Source organism: Osmia lignaria, chromosome 14 (genome assembly GCF_051020975.1).
Source record: "Osmia lignaria lignaria isolate PbOS001 chromosome 14, iyOsmLign1, whole genome shotgun sequence".
In the NCBI taxonomy this organism is placed as follows: Eukaryota; Metazoa; Arthropoda; class Insecta; order Hymenoptera; family Megachilidae; genus Osmia; species Osmia lignaria.
In genome coordinates, this window is record NC_135045.1 from 3432340 (window position 1) to 3449472 (window position 17133).

General features: G+C 31.0%; 3 protein-coding genes across 8 annotated transcripts; 1 reads left to right on the top strand and 2 right to left on the bottom strand.

Annotated features, from left to right (window-relative positions):
- Nucleotides 1-40: 40 nt before the first annotated feature.
- On the top strand, nucleotides 41-4922 carry Usp16-45 (ubiquitin specific protease 16/45). Of its 6 annotated transcripts, none has more exons than XM_034330929.2 (14): nucleotides 41-190; nucleotides 280-442; nucleotides 663-787; nucleotides 870-1112; nucleotides 1189-1356; nucleotides 1425-1646; nucleotides 1721-1983; nucleotides 2079-2293; nucleotides 2374-2440; nucleotides 2515-2850; nucleotides 2924-3161; nucleotides 3232-3498; nucleotides 3619-3800; nucleotides 4013-4922. In XM_034330929.2, exons 2-14 carry the CDS (start codon nucleotides 355-357, stop codon nucleotides 4083-4085), a joined length of 2487 nt encoding a protein of 828 aa, XP_034186820.2. In that variant the 5' UTR covers nucleotides 41-190; nucleotides 280-354; the 3' UTR covers nucleotides 4086-4922. The 6 variants fall into 6 exon arrangements, with proteins under 6 accessions (XP_034186820.2, XP_034186821.2, XP_034186822.2 ...); XM_034330930.2 differs by having other exon boundaries at nucleotides 42-190; nucleotides 301-442; XM_034330928.2 differs by having other exon boundaries at nucleotides 44-220; nucleotides 301-442.
- Regnase-1 (zinc finger CCCH-type containing protein regnase 1) lies at nucleotides 4830-12575 on the bottom strand. The gene is made up of 8 exons (XM_034330932.2): nucleotides 12148-12575; nucleotides 9228-9356; nucleotides 8763-8871; nucleotides 7284-7749; nucleotides 6883-7168; nucleotides 6402-6726; nucleotides 6049-6316; nucleotides 4830-5972 (listed from the first exon to the last, which is right to left on the bottom strand). The coding sequence occupies exons 1-8, from the start codon at nucleotides 12253-12255 to the stop codon at nucleotides 5624-5626; spliced, it is 2040 nt and encodes a 679-aa protein (XP_034186823.1). The 5' UTR covers nucleotides 12256-12575; the 3' UTR covers nucleotides 4830-5623.
- A 694-nt stretch (nucleotides 12576-13269) lies between these two features.
- Nucleotides 13270-16687, bottom strand: LOC117607341 (fatty-acid amide hydrolase 2). Its single transcript, XM_034330933.2, has 9 exons — nucleotides 16091-16687; nucleotides 15737-15945; nucleotides 15430-15656; nucleotides 15023-15352; nucleotides 14663-14955; nucleotides 14493-14588; nucleotides 14263-14421; nucleotides 14009-14191; nucleotides 13270-13868 (listed from the first exon to the last, which is right to left on the bottom strand). The coding sequence occupies exons 1-9, from the start codon at nucleotides 16121-16123 to the stop codon at nucleotides 13779-13781; spliced, it is 1620 nt and encodes a 539-aa protein (XP_034186824.2). The 5' UTR covers nucleotides 16124-16687; the 3' UTR covers nucleotides 13270-13778.
- Between the last annotated feature and the right edge of the window lie 446 nt (nucleotides 16688-17133).

A 17133-nucleotide genomic window follows, 5' to 3' on the forward strand; every position in this document is an offset into this window, starting at 1 on the left:
ATTCAGCATTTTAGTTCTATAGTTCCTAAATGTGTAACCGCGAGCACGGTATAACAACTCATAAAGCAATATCAGTTCTGACAGTAATTTTTTGACGTAACATTTTTCTTAGTTCATTATAAATAAGTAGTGATTAGCTCGTAAGAATATTTCTTCCCTCAATGCATCAAAATATAAAAGCCAATGAAACGTAATATTATCCGTTAGTAGTCTGATTTTGGTTAGCACGATCATTTTTTCGAACGGTTATAACCAAATTTCCGCCTGTTTTCTATTTAGTAAACTATTAAATTTACGTAGCGAGGACAAAGAAGCGTAGCAATTAAATTCCATGCAATTTGAAAATAAGTCGAAATGAGTAAGAAATGGAATCGACATTCAGATTCGAATGGAGAACTGAGCGATGGTTCGATTCATTCATGTGATGTACTCCGTATTACAGGTTAGAATTTCAAAAAAGTATATCAAAATCTTACTTTTATTTCCTTTTTCTTTAAAATTAGAACCAAGCATTTTATCTTTTAAGTTATTTAAGTTACTAGTAATGAGATAGAAGTAAATTTATTTGTAAATGAAAAATTATTATATAAAACCTAAGATAAAGAATCAAGCTTAAGATCATTTCACACGTTTTATAAAGTTTAACATTGCTTCTTTTATAGATTGCAACTGTTCATCCATTGGGAAAGCAGTTAATTTTAATGAAATGAAGAAATGTGGGATGAATATAAAATGTACAACAGGTTGTAAAGAATGTACAAGTGATTCAAAAAAACCTAAGGAAGAGGTATTAATGTTAAATAGAAATAAAGTACATTTTAATCTAATGAAAAAGAACATTTTTGAAGTGTAAATATTTGTAACTCTAGGAATGTGCAATGAGCTCTAGGATGTTAATTTGCTTGGAATGTGCGCATCAAGGTTGTGGAAAGAAAGAGTCTGAACATGCTTTAGAACATTATAAAAAGCTGCATTGTGACTCATGTCATTCCATAGCTGGGTTTGGTTCAAGCTTTTGGTGTTTTGATTGTGCAGTAGAAATTCAAAACGAGACTACTAATGTAGATAAGAAAGAGCAAAAACAAATTTTATACAATCTTCCTAAAGTAGGGGTAGGTACATTTTGTAATGCATTCACAATGCATTTGTACTTCTAGCATAATACAAATTATTATTTTTTCCTTCCAGGGCTTAATGAATTTGGGAAACACTTGTTTTTTCAATGCAGTTTTACAATGTTTAGCACAAACACCTTTCTTAGTGAAGGTCTTAGAGGATTTACGTCTTCCCGGACAAAAATTCGTTTTGCCAGGAGGAAAGCACAAACCTGCCAATAGCTCAGAAGAAGTTGAACTGGTGAGTCATTGTTTATACCTTTAAAATTATGGTAAAATACTGCGTGATTAAAAGGATATTTCTTTCAGCCTCCAATAGAAGGCACTTTAGAAGGCTGGGGCAGTTTCACTTCAATTTTATGTAAGACACTTATAGAAATGCAAAATTCTGACGGACGTCAAGCTTATCGTCCGTCCGAGATATTAAATTCGTTTAAGAAGAAAACTATGCAGTGTATGGACGGTGGACAACACGATTCACACGAACTTCTTAGACATCTTTTAGAACTAGTTCGAAATGAGGATCTTAGGGTAAGATTGATTTATGTCACTATGATGATAAAAATCATTATACTATTAAAATGAAGTGATTTTGCTTTTTTCAGAGATATCAAAGTATAATTTTAAAAGAAGTTGGTTTGAATGAAAAAACTAATCCAGAAAGAGTAGAAAATAGCCTCAAATCTCGGGTAAAATTTTATGGAAATCAGGCTAGCGCAAGATTACTTGGGCCGGAACTTGTTTTTCGTGGAGTTTTAGTTTCGACGTTAGAGTGTCTTGACTGCCATCATACATCTCAAAGTATGGAACCTTTTCTAGATCTAAGTATACCGGTGATGGCTGACAAACCGCAACCACCAGTTTTGAAGTAAGATTTATTCTTTAAACAGTTAAGAAGTATTAGGTTGTACTTATTTCTGTAATTATAAATAAATAATTTTTTTCTACTAACATTTATTTAAGAAGGAAGAACAGTGGTTTTGATGATACTTTCAACGTTATGGGAAATAATATTTCACATACACCCTCAAAATATCAACTGAAAAAGGAGAAGAAGCCTGTTCGAAAAAATCGGAAAAATAGAAAACAAGAAAATCGGAATCATGACAATGACGATAATTTTATATCTGATAAGAATAATATTGCTGAAGAGAACAATGGCAGTATACGTGAATCAGGTATTTCATACTTTACTTTTATGAAGTATCAATTTAATTTGATAAAGCATACTTCGGTAAACAAAATCATATTTTTATAGAAAAGGGTGATGCAGATGTAGAAGATAACGTAGAAGCAGATCACTTTAGTACAAAAATGTTACCCGGGTAAGTTATTATAAAATTAATTACTCGTTTCGTTATATGAATTTGTTTAATAAGTAACTTGTATATTTATATAGCCCAAGTCCAATGAATACATGTGTAACGAATTCACCACAAGGAAAAACTTTGGACGGATTGGATAGTTCGGAGAGTGTAGAAAACGAAAGTGGAATCCAAACTGGATCGTCTTTTTCTACATCTTTAGTTATGAATTCAGATTTAACGAGTCCGACGGTTCCAACAATTAGTCTTAGTTCAGTTACGTCTAAAGAAAGTCCAAATAGTCCTGTTTCTGGTGTTACAAATGGGGAAAATTTAGAAAATATTAAGAGACCATTGTCCAGACTTAATCTGATCGAACCAGTTGGTCCTATTGAACAAGAGGAAGAAGAAGAAGCTATTTGGGATGACTGGTATCTAATAGTTTATTAATATTCATGTTAATGAATTTAAAGTCTCAATGTTTAAATTTCATTTTAATAATAGGAAAGCAAGGAGGAAAACGGAAGAATATTCAAGCGAAGTTAGTAATGGAATCAATGGTATTACATCTGAAATTTCAAAAATAGGTATCAGTTGCAATCTTCAGCAATCACCTACTAGATATCCAACTAAGGAAGGAGAATATTCAATACAGTCATGCTTAAATCAATTTACGGCATTAGAGTTGATGAGTGGTAGCAATAAAGTTGGTTGTGAGGCTTGTACTGCCAGAGAAAAAAAGGTATATCAACCTTACAAGACCGAAATATTTCTAATTTGTACTTTACATTCATGTTCGTTTGTAATTATAGGTAAAAGAAAATTGTAAGATGGTATGTACTCCAAGTACAAAACAATACCTGATCTCTCGAGTACCTGCGGTTTTGATTTTTCATCTGAAACGTTTTCAAGCACAACGAACCGAGTTCCGAAAAGTTTCAAGACACGTTTCGTTTCCTACGTTACTTGATCTAGCACCTATTTGTAAGAATCATAAGAAACCTAGGGTTTATGCACTGTATGGGGTTGTTGAGCATAGTGGAACTATTCGTGGTGGACATTATGTTGCTTATGTGAAGGTAACGAACCTGTACTATTCAATGGGAGTAGTTGTGTTTAATTAACTAAAAATTTAAACAATTTAGTATAGGTAGAAATTGAATTATTTAAAAAAAAAAGATCTTACATTTTTTTTCTAGAGTCGATTACCATTAAAACCAGACGATCCTCGATGGTCATTTTTACCGCCAAAGGATCCCCAAGACACGCAAGAGAATTCATGTTCTTCGAGTTCTGATTCTGAAACTGAAGAAGCAACTGCAACCCTTTCATCTGCAGTGAAACCGCCACCTGGAAAATGGTATCTTATTTCGGATTCTAGGTACATATTTTATTTTTCCTTGTTATATGTAATAATAAGCTTAAACAATAATTGAAATACGTACAATGAATGCTGATAAATTTTGTCTTGAAATTTAGTTTTAAATTAAACTAAATAAACTAACTCATTATCGGGTGATGTTAGATTTCATTGAAAATAATTGATGTTAATTTTTTTTCGATTTTGTACACGATTTAATTTTATTTTTTTAGAGTATCAGAAGTCGATGAAAAGACTGTACTGCAAAGCCAAGCTTACCTTCTCTTCTACGAGAGAATTTTTTGAACATTATTTATTAACAGCCGCTAAAGTAAATCACGAGGAACTTGAATTTTACAACAGTAAAATACAAATAGTGAAAGAGATTTTTAAATTCTATGAACTTCAATTGTTTGAACTGATCAAGAACAATATACGAAGAGATTTACTTCTGAAGCTATGGACTTTAACAGAGAACATTATAACTGTGGGATGTATAGTTTTTTTAATGGTACCGATCAGAACCTTTTATTAAAATTGTTTTTCATTATATTTAAAATTGTCAACTGAATATTGTATAGCATTTTCTAAGTGTTATTTTAATCTATATTATGATCAATATTTAAAATGCCACTATAAAATACTTGTGTGAACTTCTGATAATGAATGCTGTTTGTACTTTGATACTTACACTTCGTCAAAGTTATAAAAATTTGTTGCACTAGTTAAATGAAACATTTTAAATAATAGATAATAAACATTGCATTTAAAATCTATAAGTGAAGGTAAATATTTTTATCAAGAATTTTTTGAAATTATACTAACTAATAATAAGTATAAAAGTTCGTGTACTACACTTCCAAAAATTGTTTATAAATATATTACAACGTTTAAAAAGAAAATAGAGTTTAAATACGTACATAAAGTGATAAAACAGCAATCATTACTAAGATATGGTTAACAAAAGGAATAAGGACAATTGTAAAGCCATATGAATGAATAAAAGTGAAATTTAACTATTGCTATTGATTGAAACAAAAGTTTCCACAATTTTAATTTTTTTTTTCTTTTTTAAGAGGAATTTATTTAAGAAACATTTTTTTTTATTTTAACCATTTTTAAAACTTAGATATTCCCTCATAGCATTCAATTTATAGCAAAACCAAAGTTAGAATATTTTATTTTACAATTGTCGTTATATCTCTTCTACTCATCATACAATTGATTGGTATAATTACATCATTTTCTTTTACAGCAATGTAACTGAAGTATTAGATAGCTAATATTTTATAACAATTAAAAGTTTTAAAATGAAAATACTATCGAAAGTTATGTTATTATGATCCATTAATTCTTCAATTTAATTTCAATTGTTAAGGTCATTGTATTTATGTGTTCCACCTGCATTTATAATAATAAATGACTATAAACTATGATTGTTATTAAGTATTGCACACTTTTTCCATCAAATAGATGGTGGTGTCATTCTCATACATAAAAACATACAGGTTTAAATGAATAGTTTTCATAATCACCTGTTAATAAATCACTTACTTCGGGGTGATCTTCAATCATAAGCTCCTCTAAAGCACAAAGTCAAGGCTGCCGTTAATACTGTAACCACTTTACTGAAAACCTCTTCGATTCTTCTAATTTAACCTCCTCCCGTTTTCCGAGGATTTTATATAACATCATGTTTTGTAAAATAGCTTGCTTGTTTATTTCATAAAAACTTTTCGTGGATATCACAATACTTTTCAAATTTTAATCTCATCATTACATTTTGTTATTTTCGTACAATAAATACAAATTAAATAAATGTAAAAAGAATGATTCTTCCTCTGTTATTGAGGATACATCTTCAAAATTGCAACACAAATCTCTATTGCGTCTGTTTCAAATGGATGCATCAACATAGCAGTCCACACGTGTTCTTCAGGGAAAACAGTTACTAAATGATGAAGTATTTCGGATCTGATATCAAGAAGCTCTCTTATCATATCTGAAGGCATACCCGCGTATAATGGATGTACAGAGACATTTAGTTGCCTATCTGAGGCAGCTAATTGTTGATTTGACGGTGATGGTGAAGGCATATTTGAATTATTTGGTAACCAAGCTTGATAAGATTCTGGTGCTGAAGCAATGCGTGTTACGTGTTGATGGCCTTGCCTTCCTTCGAAATGATCCCAGCTAAATAATCGAGTATTTTTTTTTTTTAATTCTTTATTTAAGTGGGACGATAGTGCGTACCTAGTTAAACACTTACTTCATGTCAACTGTATAAGGCAATTCGTAACTAGAATGTCTGGTTAATGGTCTGTGTTGTGCTCTGGAAGGTGCTACTGTAGATTGCGGTGACGGAGAGTTCGCTGATGATGCTTGTTGGTACTGACTCGATCGACGAAGTCGAGGATCGTAAATTGGATTCAATGTCAATTGTCTCTGAAGCTTTCTGTGCATATTTGGTGGTTCCACCTCTGATTTATTCAATCCTGGTTTATTCATTCCTGCTGTCCGACCGGAGGAATGATAACCTACCAATATACAATATAATATAATGATTATATTACCCCTAAAGGAAACCTGTACAAGTTGCACAAAACTGTACATTATTTTCACCTTGAGAACTTGTGGCAGGGATTGTCTGTGTTCCTTGTACTCCAGAATTTGTTGGTTGCTCGATAGCAACATTTTCTACAGATTTACTTTTAATAACCGAAGGTAATCGTTGAACACTAGCAGTCACTGCTGATCTGGTTTTACATAATGGTTGATGCTGAGACAAGTTCGACGATAGATTAGTTGGTAAAAGAAGACTTGGACTTGGATCTTTAGCCTGAAGATGCTTTTGCACGTGTTCTACTAATTTTTCTGTAACTGATTTCTGAGGGTGAGGACCTCTTTCCGGATGCCGGAATTTACATTTATTTCCGTAAGTGCATTTCTGAAATAAAAAGGAAAAAATTGTTTATCAATATCATAGCATCGAGTCGGTGTTTAATTGTTAATTATAACAATTGTTCCAATAGTCAAGTGGTATTTGGAAACACGACTTTACTTTTTCCATGAATCGTATAAAAAAGGAAAATGGACAATATACCTTTGCATATGGACAAGGAGGGGCTGGATCAGATTTTTTCGGAGAGATTCTTAAAAAATTTTCTAAAGTAGGTCCGCTTCTACCTAATGGATCATCTGGTGGCATAAACCGGTCATTTACGAATGTGTACATCAAAATCCTTTCCTCTATTACTTTTCGAAACTCTGGACTTTCCTGTGCTAAATCTCTATAATTGTCGTTGCTGACAACGATACCATCAATCTCTGCGGCTAATCTCAAAATATAACGATCGTCGTAACAAACCATTCTTTTACCACCGATTAATCTGAAATTAGAAATTCAACATCGCTTTGCTGTTTTATATTTACAATATTGTATTTCTCCTCTCATTCGGTAATTACCCTCCGAGAGTTAAATAATACATTATACGACATACAAACCTAGACGGTGTGAAAACCAATAAACGATCTCTTTCCAATTCACCAAGTATCTCTTGATCAGCTATCGGATTATCGATTCGGGAAGCTTCCTTCCTCCACTTTGGCACAAATACGGTGATCTCTTTATGTCCTCTCGCTTTAAACCAATTCACGCATATTTTAATCCCTTTACAAGAAAATATTTCTTTGTTTCCATGACTCATAGCTACGTTGCTTCCATCTATTACAACAGGCCTTAGCCTGCTAGAGCATCCACTGCTTTCATTAGTAACTAAATCATTTTCTAGAACGGTGTCCGATTCTTCTGGTGTGTCGATCGATCTCTGAGAACAATTGGCACCGAGTTTGATCAATTCGGCCAACAGTTCATTTTGTTCTGGATCTGGACCCAATTTTTGCAATGCTGTCTGAACTAAACGTTCGGTGTAACCAAGTTTCAAGGCAAACTCTACCCTTGCTGTATACCCTAAAAAAGAAAAATGATTTACATTTATTAATAACAGGGCAGGTGACGTGTATCTTCATGGTAACATTTTACGTTTTTTAAATTATTCAAGTATTGCTCCAATTTAATTTGATTCTATGTAAATACTTGCCCATGTGGAGATCAAACTTATATTTCAATGAATAATCTGCTGTATCTATAAAATAAAATAGGCAAGTACATTTTAAAGAATGATACTGAAAAGATGTTCCAAGTTAATTAAAGATACTCAATTGCATAGCTGAAATAAGATAAAGATTTTAATTAAGAAATAAAAAATATATGTTAATATGGAAGAATCAAATACTGTTAGATATTATCCCTTTCAAACCGATCAATAGAAATTAGTAGGAAAAATTAGTAACATTGAATGAGTTGGAAGAATTGTGTTTTTAAAGAGGGTTACATAAATTACAAGAAGCAGGTGAACGAGGACAACTCACCGAGGAGAGTAGTAAGAAACCCGACCTCGAATAGACTCAAATATGTATGATGGCCTGTCACATAAAGAAGTTTAGGATCTTCGGTTGAAACACACGAAGCATCAGTGCCAGGAGGGGAGGAATCCCTAAAATGTTAGAGAAATTTGTGATAGGTACGAGCATGATGCGATCAAAATTATTATAGCGATTATTTTCAATGTGCATGATATTCAAATTGTATGCAAAGAGAGGTTTAAGGAGAAGAGATGATATTAAATTCTTGCCAAAAGGAATTGCTTCAATTTTTAAATGATAGTAGCATTGTAAACCTACAACTGATCTCCACACAGGTTGATACAAAGCTTTATTTAAGGTGTATTTATATACAGTTTTAATTAAAAATCATACATTATAATACAAAATATTATTGATTAGAAGCTGTGACTAAGATGATTAGTTACTGATAATGCATTCCATAATTTATTAATAACATAGAAAATAAGATATTAAATTTTGTATCGGTAGCTGTACAGTTAAGATCCTTTTTTTAATAACAAATCATTTTATTTTTACCTGGACTCTGATTAGGAGGACTTCCTTGAACAGTAACATATTCTGCAAATTCTGCAGCCAAGGTATCTGAGGTGGTCCTGGACACATCTGAATGATTTGAAGTAGTCACCTGTAATATTGATTAGTACCAATTAATAAATTAATAGTATTTCGAAACTGAAAATCTCAACTATTTCGTAATAACATTATAAAGGGTGTCGAATTCTTTTGCTGGTGAACGTGTACAGAACATACGAAGGTCATCGATGTTTTTTTAAACAGATTTACTTTATTTCAATTTAAAGTTCAATTAAAAAAAAAAAAGAAAGAAAACATAGATGACCTTGAAATTTCGTAAGAAAATGACTGAGAAAAAAAATTCCTTCCACCATCAGACGTGTCCCTTGAAACAGTAAAAGAAAAATTAATTTAGAAAATTTTTAATGCATTTCTAACTAAATGATTTTATTTAATGAAAATCAATACCTGTAATTCCACTTGTGAATGGACGTTGGTGGATCCGATGGGATCCTCAGCTTCGTAATCGCTGTCGTAAGAAGAGTCTTCAGCGTCGATAATGCTTTCAGCTTCCAAAATGGTACAGTCCACGTATTTCTAAAAGCAAAATGAAAAATTGATGAATAATTATTTTCAATTTAGAATTTCTTTTCAAAAATCGTATTAAGAATTTTAATACATTAGCAACGTTGCGACCGGAAATCGTAGATCTGCACCCTTCGAAACGAACTGTAAATTTACCCCTTTAGATATTAAAATTTTTTAAATTTCAGTAGTTTTGTATTTTATAATAAAATCTCCGTAGAAGTAAAGTTAGCTTAAACGAAGTATACCTCTTTCAGGTTACCGGATATGACTGTTAGCAAAGATCCAGGTGAAAGTAAAGAGACGCAGCAAATACTGTTCTTTTATTCTGAACTCTCCTACTTTACAAGTAGAAAATCGGTAATTAAAAAAAATCAATTCAAAACCTTTTAATCAATAATTAAAGAAACTCTTTGAAACGTTATTCCTATTGATTTTATTTTATAATTCAATCTATCTTTTTTATATTTAATAATATCACGAAAATTGTTTGAACACTTATATTTATTATTATTACAACGGTAAGTATAACGTGATGCAAACATTTTAATGAAAGTCGACAGAAAGTGTTGATCACTTGTTAGAGATACAATGATGAATGTTAATATCGAATACATTAATATTAAATAGGTTCATGTTACCTATTAGTGAACAATAAAAATGAACCGATGATTCAATAAAACCAATCCTTCATCTTTTACCTGAATTTACCATATTTTTATCATATGAATATAAAAAAAGGTGAAGAAGCATGAGTTATTTTATTTGAATAAAAAAAAAGACATTAGTTCCTATCGGATACATTTTGACCAAGTGTACGTTTAAAAGGGGCAGGACACGGGTACATTGTGAAAAAAAGATGAAATTTACGACACTGCATGTCACGGGTTGCAGCCTATGCCCTACCAGCGGCTTCGTGCGCTCCTACGTCAGGCTACGTATCGCTTTCCCAAGCCCAACCTTCTCAATTATACACTTACGCAGGTATCTGCAATATAATAGAGAGAATCGAAAACTCATAAGGTGATACTAGAACATAAGCATGCGGTAAATCAACTAATAAAACAATCACTTACAGTCAACTCGTTAACTCGGCAAGAATTGAACGTACTCGAACGTAGGACGCGAAAATTACCGGTAAGACAAATATGAGGGTATTTATATATTTAGAATAATACATTGGTTTACATAATTTTAACACGAATAATTAAATCAGGGATAAAGTTAATGTAACCAAATTTTCTTTAATTTCTTCTTAATTAAATTCACCGCGTCGATCATCAGTAACCAACATGGCGGCGAACGTGTTTAATATCCGGCTCGGATTTTTTCTTCTATTTGTGCATTTAGAACAGATTCTGCGCGGTAAAACAAATAAAAGATTCCTTTTACCGATTGGAAATTAGATAGCTGCTAATGGTATATTAACCTGAAAATTAGTTGATACATTGTTTGTTTCCAACGAAGGATCCGCCATTTTGAATTTAGAATATTAGTGACAATTTTATATACCTAGTCTTTTTCGAAAAATTTTAAAGTTTAAATTGATGTGACACAGGTGCTATTTTATGAGAGTTTTATGTCATCAAATCGTCTCAGAAAGGATCGGAAATTTAGTTGCTAACCTAATACTTTCCCATCCAAATTCATCTAACTTTCTATGATAAACGAGGTCTTAGTGAAAGATCACCTTGTTTTCTATTTAGTAATCTAATTTATTTTTCCACTACTGCCTCTTACAATTTTTATCATTGATTTGTATTAATAATAATTAACATGGAATTAGTCTAAACAGGGGTTAACTAGGATCTTTTCAAATTTTCAAATTTTCAAATAGTGAGGAGAACCAATCCTCATTAGGGGGGAGAGGCAATGTACTTAAATATTTTTTAAAACTTCTAATATCAAAACACAAAAGATTTCATTTAATAAAATGAATGCAATCTCGAAAAGTTTATACGATTTTTATAGAGTACACTTTCTAAATAAATATTAACTTCAGACTTGATACTACTTTCGTTAATTTCACTTTATTTAATTTACACTGAATCTAAAAGTGAATTTTACCAACACTATCAAATAATAGTATAAATAATCATAATTTCGTAGGATCTGATTATGAGTTATTGTTATACGTGCGAACAATAATCAATATATGTATGCATGTTGGTTAACTTTCTTTCTGACTCGCTGAAAAGGATAACACTTTGTTTTAAATAACAATTTAAAAGTGAATTTTTTTAAAATAAAATATCATGAATTTCTTAGTATTTGGGAAAAAATATTTTTGAAAGTTAAGAACACTATCGTCGTATCTCGTCGCTTTAATTTAGGTCGCGATCCCACTCTAGCACGACAGTTTATAAACAAGACAGAAAAAGACAAGTAGTGATCATAATTTATAAAATATACGCAGAAAAATATTCTATTGTTAGATATTATATTAATCGCTTAAAGTAATTTACATGACAGTGATTATTATTGACAAAAAAGGAAACGCATAAGTAATAAATGAACATTTACAAAGGTGTCAAATTTACTTTTTATTTTGTGCAGGCTACAAATACGCTATATTTCACAGTGTCTTCGATCAACAAAAACACAATCAAAGCTACAAAACACCATATCTGAATCTAAACTTACAACTGTAAGAATGTAGCAAAACCAGTGAGCAAACTATAAACGATGTTTACCTAAAGCAATTATTAAGATATTTGTAACTGTAAATCCAAGCGCTGGGGAGGTTTAATTGAATATTAGAAAAATCGTGAAATTAAAAAAAAAAGAATTTATCAGAACTTACCTTTCCGGCGACGGTCATATCTCCTTCCACGAATCGTAATCGATCGTATCCTTTCGCGTCCAAAGACCTTCTCGAATCCGTACAAATACTATTATGTACACAAATCATACACGCGAGCGCGAACGCACACACAACGGAAAGGCAAGGGAGTAAGAAAGACAGACTAAGGAGGTAAAGTAGCTTTCACAAATACATTCCAGCCTCTGATTAAAAAGGCGTCGATCGAAATTGATCTTTCTACTGAAGACAACAATGATCCCGGTGAAAAAAATCGTACGAAAATGTTAAAACACAAAGAAATAGTAAAGGCTGAAGCACGCTTCCGGGATATTCCGTTAGATCCTGGAACGGTATCGATGTTCAGAAGAAAGCAGGACAGAATAACGACTACTCGCGGCGACGGCCGGTCAGTGAATGGAGCGAGCGAGAGCTACGACGTCATTACCCCCACCGTTCGGCACCAGTCGGGTAATGTCGTCACTCGTCATAGACAGCCGCGGCCAGTAATGGCCACATGGCCACGAGGTAAGATGAAGTAAAATTGAATGATGAATAAATAAATGATGTATTAAAAATGGCACGTATATAATCCATACCCATTTTAATATTTTGACCGTATTCTACTTGTTCTTCCTGTTTCACTTGGTAAAGGGCGCCTAATGATATTTCTCTTTTAAATGAAAAGTCAGTTTATGCAAAAGCATGATTAACTCAATATATCCTTTAAAAAAATACAATTATTTTTGACAGTACTTTATCAGCTTGGTCCAACCATTAATAGAATGTGTAATATTAGTACTCACCATTTATAAGTTTTATTAATAGTTTCCAAGTACATATAATTTTACAAATTACTTTGCAGTTTGATTTTATATATTTTAATGTAATAAAAGATTGATATCCCATATTGTATCTTAATTAGATTATTACAATTATTACAATTGGAATGACAGATAGAAAGCTGTATGCTTTAACATTTAATAAAAATACTGTATAAAAATGATAAAAAACATAACTTAATAACATATTCAGTATAAAAATTATATAATAAAATATTCAATAAAAAAAATGTTTTCTCAAAATATATATATTCAATTAAATGTATGTAAAATTAGAGATTCAAAGTCAAAAAATTATGTTTCATTTAAGTACCCTGTTTTAATGAGATGTGCATTATGTTTATGCAATAAGCTATCTAAATGCATATAGAAAAATTTTTTAATAATGGCTGTAATATGTTTATTAAAAATATTAATAAAAAAATGATTTCATAATCAACCAGTTTGTTTATTCAAACAGTAACCAATTAATATAACACATGTAAATTAAAATAAATAACGAACTTAGTACACTCCTACCAAATATTGGTATGAGTGTGACAAAATTTTCGGAAATTAAAAAAATTATATTGTGGTTAAAATCAAAACTTAATTTCATTATAACAAACAAACTGTGATATAAAGAAGAAACTAACATGAAAGCAATAACAAAAAAATTTACCATTATACCAATCCTTACGAAACAATTATTACTGTATTATTACTACTAGTAATAACAGCTATTATTATTAATTATTAACCAAACATCCTTAGTACAGTTTAAAAAAACTGTATAAACTTTAACTTTTATAATTAAGCTGGTGGTACCCAACCACCAAATGCTTTCTCCAATTCTTGTGCTACAGCAATACAGATGTGATCATTATATGGAGCTGCAACAACCTTAAACAGAACAATTTTATAATTAACTAAAAGAAAATTACTTCGCAATTGAAGTCTACTATAATTCTAAGTATGTACAATATTGATTGTGTGAAAGAAATGATAAATAATATAGCAATAATTAATATTAAATTTCTTACCTGGATACCAATAGGTAGTCCATCCTTGCTTAAACCAAGGGGCACTTGACAAACTGGGAATTTCAGAATATTGAAGAGACACCAGTAACCAAAATTGAAAGGTCTGAAATAAGCTGTATAGTGATAACTAGCTGGAAAAGGTGCTGATGGATACAGTAACACTCCATTATCCTTTAATTTATCCTAAAAGTAAAAATACATTATATCATTTTAGTGCTCAATTTTAGCTTTGCAGTCTCCAAATTAAAACTTACCAGTAAATATTCTTTCATATTTTCAGTTATATTCTTTGCCCATTCAGCATTTTCTTTTGGAAAGAAATCTTCGTCGATTAACTTCATAATCACGGCAAATGTATATTCTGATTTTCCAGTTAATAATTTCATGATTTCCGTAGTAGCATTTGTGCAATACTAAAGCAAGTATTATTTTTGTTATAATTAGCCCAATCGTTAATTACATAAATATAAAAATAATCACATACCTTTTTATTTGTTATATTCAATTTAAAGTTGACACCTTCTTCAGTCATCCAGTACCTCCAGAGTCGGTAACTATATTCAGAACCTGGTATTTTTACCTGTAATAAATACATACGATAAGAAATACTATGTAACAATCAAACTTGTATAAGTTTTTAAATTTTTCATATACCTTTGTTGCTGATCCAGTAAGTTCTTTAAGATGATGCACAGCTTTTAGAAGAGCAACTCTCATTTCGGAATTTACCTTACTTGCTCTTATATCACCTGAACTTTTTTGATAAAAAATATTAAGAGTCTTCATGTTTACTGGTGTATCAAGTTTCAGTAATGATGCTTTTTCTCCTACTAAAACTTTTAAAATAGGTGCCAAATCTTCTGCCTTTTTACAGATTGGACCTGCTTGTGCCATAGAATTAGGAAAATCACTTTGTCGAAGTCCAATACCTTTTAATGATATTAAACCTGAAAAATAACTTCATTAGTATTATGCATTATAATAAAATACCATAATAAGGTAACTATCAAACACCTGAAGTTGGTTTGTAGCCAAAAACACCATTAAAGAAGGCAGGCATTCTAGTAGATCCACCAATGTCACTGGCAATAGAAAATGCAGAGCCACAAGAAGCAATTATTGCTGCTTCTCCCCCACTGCTTCCACCAACGTTCCTAGTAGTATCATATGGGTTACAAGTTTGTCCATATAAAGTGTTCCTTGATTCAGTCCACAAATTTAGCTCAGGAACATTTGTTTTTGCTATTAAGATTGCACCAGCCTTTTTTATAGACAGTACTGCTGTAGCATCTTCTTCAGAACGATAATCACGTCTACTGACTAAACCCATTGTATGAAGCATGCCTAAATAATTATTTTTATTATCATTGTATAAATACCATTTCAGTAATTTCTAAATTATTTCTAATTGAATATATTACCTTTAGCTTCATTGCTTTCTTTTGTTGTAAAAGGTACACCTAAGAAAGGCTTTTCTTTCTTGAGTGCATCAGTATTTTCTGACTCCTGTAACAATTTGTCTACCTGTTTGGCTTCTTCCAAAGCTTCCGAATATCTATCTTCAACTACAGCATTTATTATACTGTTTACTTCCTTTGCTCTTTCTATAAATGCTGTAACAACTTCCACAGATGATACCTTTTTTATTCTACAAAAATGTTTGCATTCATACTTATTTTATGGACTTATTTAATCAATAACATTAAACAATATTAATATAAATATTACCTTATCTTTTCAGCTAACTCCGATGCACTCATCAATAATAAATCATTTTTTATCGGCGGAACTTTCTTTGACTTATTGTTATAATAGAATCCAAAAACAAAGTCTATCAGACAATCGAATACTCTATGAAATTGGATGATCAAACATTTTATGAAATATCTTAAGAAATTCATGAATGTTTCAAACACTGAATGACATGTATCATTATTCTAAAAATTAAAATAATACTATTAGAAACAATGAAATTAAACATTTATCGTGATAAATACATTTACTTATCAAATTACATAGTAAATACATTTATCGAATGAATACTTTCAGTATAATATTTACATAAAAAATTTTCTGAGTTACCTGATATTTTTTGTTTTTTACTGAAGTACACATCTTGGTAGGAATCGAAAAAGTTATATTATTTGTATGAACTATTATACAATTAGGGAATTAACTCAGCAACATTGATAACTGCAGATTAAATATTCAATGAGGATAAAGGGAAGTTCAGTATACAACATTATAATCCTGACCAATCCTGATCTCACTTGGGCACTGATATTTACTTAACAGTTTCGCGCCCGGTTAGGTATTTATATCACCATCATCTCGTAATAAAGAGGGCGATATAGAGAACTTTTAAAATATACAAAATTCAATCGCCGAAACAATACTTAAGAGAATATATTGTAAAGTAAAAGTCTGAAATTTAGGGCTAGAGTTAAACAAGGAGATATTTATTATAATGTCAACTTTATGTAATATGTATATTGCAACGGTACCCTAAAAGAAAATACAGTATACAGTCCTGGGCATTACAGCATTAATTAGTTCGGCACTTGTCAATTCGTGATCGCCCTTGTTAATGGTTAATACAGGTGAACGTAAATAAATCTCTTTACTGATTGGATAATCTAATAATTTCGTCAATACAATTTAAACGCACTTAAAACGAATTTAAGATGTTTACTTGATATATAATGAACATTACAGTCGTCTAGAGAAATATTGAGAAATATATAAAATGCAGAAAATTAAAAGAGAAAAAGTGGTATGTAAGAATAAAATTTTACGTTACAAATTATATAACAATTATTTAAAATTGAATTACTTTTAGAATCAAGCTATTGAATTACTTTGGTCTCAAAAAGGTGATGAGACACGAAGGAGATCAAAACTACAGGAAGCAGAAAAATCTCAGGAAATGAGTGCACAATGTAAAATAATGCATTGTTATAAAAAAAGTGAAAAGCAATATTCTACAAGCTTTTCAAAACATAGAATACTTTCTGAAATGAAATTGCATGTCATTCAGAAAAATTGGAGTACAGTTAGAAATTTGTTTTTATTATTACTGCATTTCTCCATAGACCTAGAACCACTGATGTGGCGTTATATTTTTA

Excerpts from the sequence above, each read along its gene's own strand:
- LOC117607341 (XM_034330933.2), bottom strand. The coding sequence starts at position 16,123 with ATGTGTACTTCAGTAAAAAACAAAAAATATCAG. Across the intron at positions 14,589-14,662 it reads TTACTGGATCAGCAACAAAG|GTAAAAATACCAGGTTCTGA; the intron begins GTATATGAAAAA and ends TATTTATTACAG. Across the intron at positions 14,422-14,492 it reads TGAATATAACAAATAAAAAG|TATTGCACAAATGCTACTAC; the intron begins GTATGTGATTAT and ends TACTTGCTTTAG.
- Usp16-45 (XM_034330929.2), top strand. The coding sequence starts at position 355 with ATGAGTAAGAAATGGAATCGACATTCAGATTCGAATGGAGAACTGAGC. Across the intron at positions 1,113-1,188 it reads ACAATCTTCCTAAAGTAGGG|GGCTTAATGAATTTGGGAAA; the intron begins GTAGGTACATTT and ends TTTTCCTTCCAG. Across the intron at positions 2,294-2,373 it reads TGGCAGTATACGTGAATCAG|AAAAGGGTGATGCAGATGTA; the intron begins GTATTTCATACT and ends ATATTTTTATAG.
- Regnase-1 (XM_034330932.2), bottom strand. The coding sequence starts at position 12,255 with ATGATTTGTGTACATAATAGTATTTGTACGGATTCGAGAAGGTCTTTG. Across the intron at positions 6,317-6,401 it reads CCCTGCCACAAGTTCTCAAG|GTTATCATTCCTCCGGTCGG; the intron begins GTGAAAATAATG and ends GTATATTGGTAG. Across the intron at positions 5,973-6,048 it reads CCTTATACAGTTGACATGAA|CTGGGATCATTTCGAAGGAA; the intron begins GTAAGTGTTTAA and ends TCGATTATTTAG.